The following is a 4076-nucleotide window of genomic DNA, read 5'->3' as shown; positions in this document are numbered from 1 at the left end:
GCACAGCATACCAAATGGCCGACCATTTTTAAAATCGGACCATAACCACGCCTACATCCCATATAACGGTAATTTAGAAAAATACAAAATCATCGATAAATCAGTAATTATTAAAGCAAATTTATTCAAAATTGATGCTTGCAACAATTCTTTACCAAGAAAGACGTTTATGATAAAATTTTGGAAAATGGGTGTGGCACCGCCCACTTATGATTACATATATGTATCACGGTAACCGTTATACCAATTTGTACCAAACTCGGTACGGTTATTGTGCTTGCCACATAAAAGCAAAATGTTGAAAATAATTGAAATCGGACTAAACTTACAGCCGCTTTTCATATAGCGGTAATTTTCAGAAATGCTTTAAACTGCAATATTTCGAAATTTAAGGACGCTAATTTACTCAAAATTGATACACCCCGGCTTACCATCTAGCGGTAGCTTTCGAAAAAGTGAAAAACATATATTTAATACTTGCGCCGGGTATTTAATGTTCGGCTCCACCCGAACTTAGACTTTCTTACTTGTTATTTTATTCTTTATTTAATTTTTATCTACTACTTTTAAATTTCAAATACATTAAATAAAACAAAAAGACTTATGATAAAGTAAATTAAGGTGTTCTACAACAAAGTGTTTAAATACAAACGTATGTGGTACATGTGAAAATATAATAACAATATCCCGTCATGGTCGCTGAATGAGGTTTCATATGTTATCGCCCTTGTTCTGTCTGCAGAAAAACTTGCCAATAACCAATCAATCGCGGTTTGTTGCTTTGTAGTAGGAAGATGTTCCAGTAAGGAATGCAATCCTAGTTGGCTCAAGCGCGTTCCAAGAACATCATTTGACGTAATGCGACAGACATTAAAGTTTCCAACAACTATTAATTCTCCATTATTTCTATTACTCAGCTCCTTTATATCTTCTTCCAATATTCTTCTAAATGCTGGTAATGAAAAAGATGGATTTCTGTATACTACAGCGATTGCCAAGTCTGGTTTTGATATCGCCAGAAACTGATACACTTTTCCGGCTACATGATGACTTTTAATGAAACTTGTGGTAAAGCAACTTTCATGACCAGTTTTACAGTAAATTATTACTCCATTCCGTGAGCGGCTTTGTCCAGTCTCAGTTGCTCCATCGATACGCGCCACAATACTATAGCCTTCGATTTGTAATTCTTCTTCTGGACGGGTCCAAGTCTCGGCAAAACAAATGATATCCGCTGAACATATAAGGTGTTCACTTCTAATGTCATCGATATGCTTTCTTAAGCTTCTTATGTTTTGATAGTACAATAGAAGAGTGTTATCTGGGCGCTCAGTTGCAAATTTGTAGTGCGTCTCTAATTTTTTTAATGTCCGAAGTATATTCAGCTGTGCTTGGACTACTTCGTTGCCTCCAAAAGGTCTAGGTGGAATAAAATTACCTACAATAAATAGTCCTGAAGCACTTGTTGCTCTACTGCATCCGACGTACAAAGCTGATCGGCTCATTGCCTTCTTAGTATGAATAGCAACCAATCTGTAAGTTGCTCCTTGGCTTTTGTGTATTATTATTGCCTCTGTTGGTATTATAGGGAACTGCCTTCTTTCTATCGAGACTTGTTCGTTTCTTCTATATTGGAAGGTGCGCACTACTTTTTCAATTGGTGTCCAGCTCGATTCGTGGGGGTGAGGCTTTTTGGAACGTGCTATTACTCCAATTCCTGGCTCGGAAAAGTGCATCCAAAGAATTACTGGTGTCCGTTCGGGGCCTCGATGGTCAATTTGCATTAGTCGGCCCGTAGCTCCATTTACCAAACCATCTGCAGTATTAATGTTGACCGTAATCATGTATTTTGCAGAGGTTTTCAGTTGTAAACCGTAGCACATTCCTTGTGTCTCCAATATTTTAAAATTCTTAATGGCATCCAATATAACCGTTTTACTTCGCTCCGAAAGAGAGTTCGCCTTCACACTGTCTTTCGCTGTAGAGATGAACTCTTCTGTGGCGATTTTAGCCAATCTTGCAGTATTATATAGAGATACATCCGCGTTGGAATAAAAAAGATGAATACAGTCGTTGGGTATCTCGTTAAAATTGGTTTCTCTTTCTTTAATGAGCTCGATATCATCAGATGTCATATTTCCTTCCGACATGTTGTTGAGAGCAACGGCAAATGCCTGATCTTCTCTTTGGCGCATTATTTCGGTGAGTTCGAAGAAACGGAACAAATCCCAAAGTGGTGTGCCAGTAATTGCGCTATATGGATCCAATTGGTTTGGGGAGAAAATCCATCTGTCTCCTACTGGCGAGAGTTGCTTTAAGTCGCCAAAAACAATTAATGGTATACCTCCAAAATACTCGCTAGAGCGAAATATTTGCTTTAAACGGGCATCTAAATATCCAAATATTTTGGCACCGACCATTGAAATTTCGTCCACTATTATTAACTGAAGGTCTATTAGGTTTGAATAGATAGAATTAACACTATCATTGCTGAGAGGTCGTAATTCAGTTGAGGATTGGTTTACCGGTAAGGAAAAAATCGAGTGCAAAGTAACGCCTCCAATCCCAAATGCAGCTTTTCCGGTAGGAGCACACAATAAGACTTTAATTGTCTCGGGATTACTGCCGGATAAGCTGTTTGCTCGTGTTGTCAGTGACTGGTATAAAGCGGAAATTAATCGGATTTTTCCTACTCCAGCTCCGCCTACGACGTATTCGTAAAAGTGTCTCTTCAGCTTCATGTTATGGTGAACATGATAAAAATATTCCCGCTGTTTTCTGTTCAAGAAGCGCACAATTCGAGAGCAGCTCATTTTCTTGAATAAGTATAGGTAGTCTTATGAGCCTGACCTCCTCCGAGTTTGGGTCCTGTGGCTCATCGCTTTGAAATACGTCGACATCATTGCCGATTTCTGGAATAGCTAGTGCTCTAAACTCTTCATCCAAGAAAGGGGTAACATCAACCTGAACATCTTCCTCTGCTGTTTGCTGATTTAAGTTCTCTAAAATATTTTCGAGCTCGCGGTCTGAGAACTTGTCGTATTTCTGCTTGTTCTCTTCAATAATTGATTTGTTGTCATTACAAACTCGTTCTATGTCAGCATCGATTAAATCAGCTGCTTCGCTACGCCAGGGATAAAATAGCATAGCCATTTCCCGAAAGTAGTCTGATCGAGAAAATTCAACACTAAAACGTCTCCACCTTAATATAAGAGGACGCTTTCTCTTCCAGATGAAACCGCTCCTATCATTTAATTGAAGCCGGAGCTCGTTTGCTTCAGAATTTTCATCAACTGGTTCGACTTCTTCATTGTCCTCGTTTTCAAGTGTATACACTGTTCTTGTTTTTGAAAATCGGTACAATGCAGCAAAATCAGCAAGACAGAGTTGCCCTAGCCGACTTGGTCTTTGAATATAATGATCCAGCAAGTTCGGTACATAAATATCAGTTGAATCAGCAGGAAGCCTTTCTAGATCACTTTTCGGCTTCACCATTCTGACCCTTTTGTCTGGGTGTGACGTATTAATAAAAATTTCTCCTTCGCTGGCTTCTGAAAGATGGAGTCCCTATGTGTTGTAATTTTTGCTTAATTGTGAAATTTCCGTCATTTATTTCATCCATGGCTTGTCTTAACAGCTGAGATACCCCTCTATTAGATTTGTTGATATAATTTATTATGTAGCTGCAGCATGCATAGGCGTCAAGTATGAACTGAATGTCAATATCTCTCTAGCTCTAGCTCTATGCAAACGCAAAATGTCGCTGTTATATGCCTTAAGCAGTCTATCTGAAAATTTCCTTCGTAGAAATATTTGAGGCTTCTTTAAACTGGAACGCAGCGCTAATTTGTAATTCTCATAAGTTGTGGAAATGTCTGGATGTATTAAGAATTCCTCAAAGTTGTTCAAGTTCTCTGCTTCCATATTATCATTCTGTTGGCTTAAAACATTTTTAATTTTTTGCAACAGAGCCAGGTGTTGTTCGCTTACTTCGTTTTCGTCCAGAGGTAATAATACCTCAGTTCGGGGCATTGGTGGGTAAGGCATGTTGAAACGACAGACTTGCTGACCTCTTA

General features: G+C 38.7%; 1 protein-coding gene across 1 annotated transcript; it reads right to left on the bottom strand.

Annotated features, from left to right (window-relative positions):
* Positions 1 to 1808: 1808 nt before the first annotated feature.
* Positions 1809 to 3153, bottom strand: LOC118755041 (ATP-dependent DNA helicase PIF1-like; the record flags this gene model as incomplete). Its single annotated transcript, XM_036489899.1, has 2 exons — positions 2846 to 3153; positions 1809 to 2358 (listed from the first exon to the last, which is right to left on the bottom strand). Coding segments are annotated over exons 1-2 (858 nt in total), but the record flags the coding sequence as incomplete, so codon positions are not given.
* Between the last annotated feature and the right edge of the window lie 923 nt (positions 3154 to 4076).

Source organism: Rhagoletis pomonella, unplaced genomic scaffold (assembly GCF_013731165.1).
Source record: "Rhagoletis pomonella isolate Grant_MI unplaced genomic scaffold, Rhpom_1.0 Rhpom_scaffold_05180, whole genome shotgun sequence".
Taxonomy (NCBI): Eukaryota; Metazoa; Arthropoda; class Insecta; order Diptera; family Tephritidae; genus Rhagoletis; species Rhagoletis pomonella.
The sequence above is the reverse complement of the archived record's forward strand: the minus strand, read 5'-3'. Positions and strand labels throughout refer to the sequence as shown.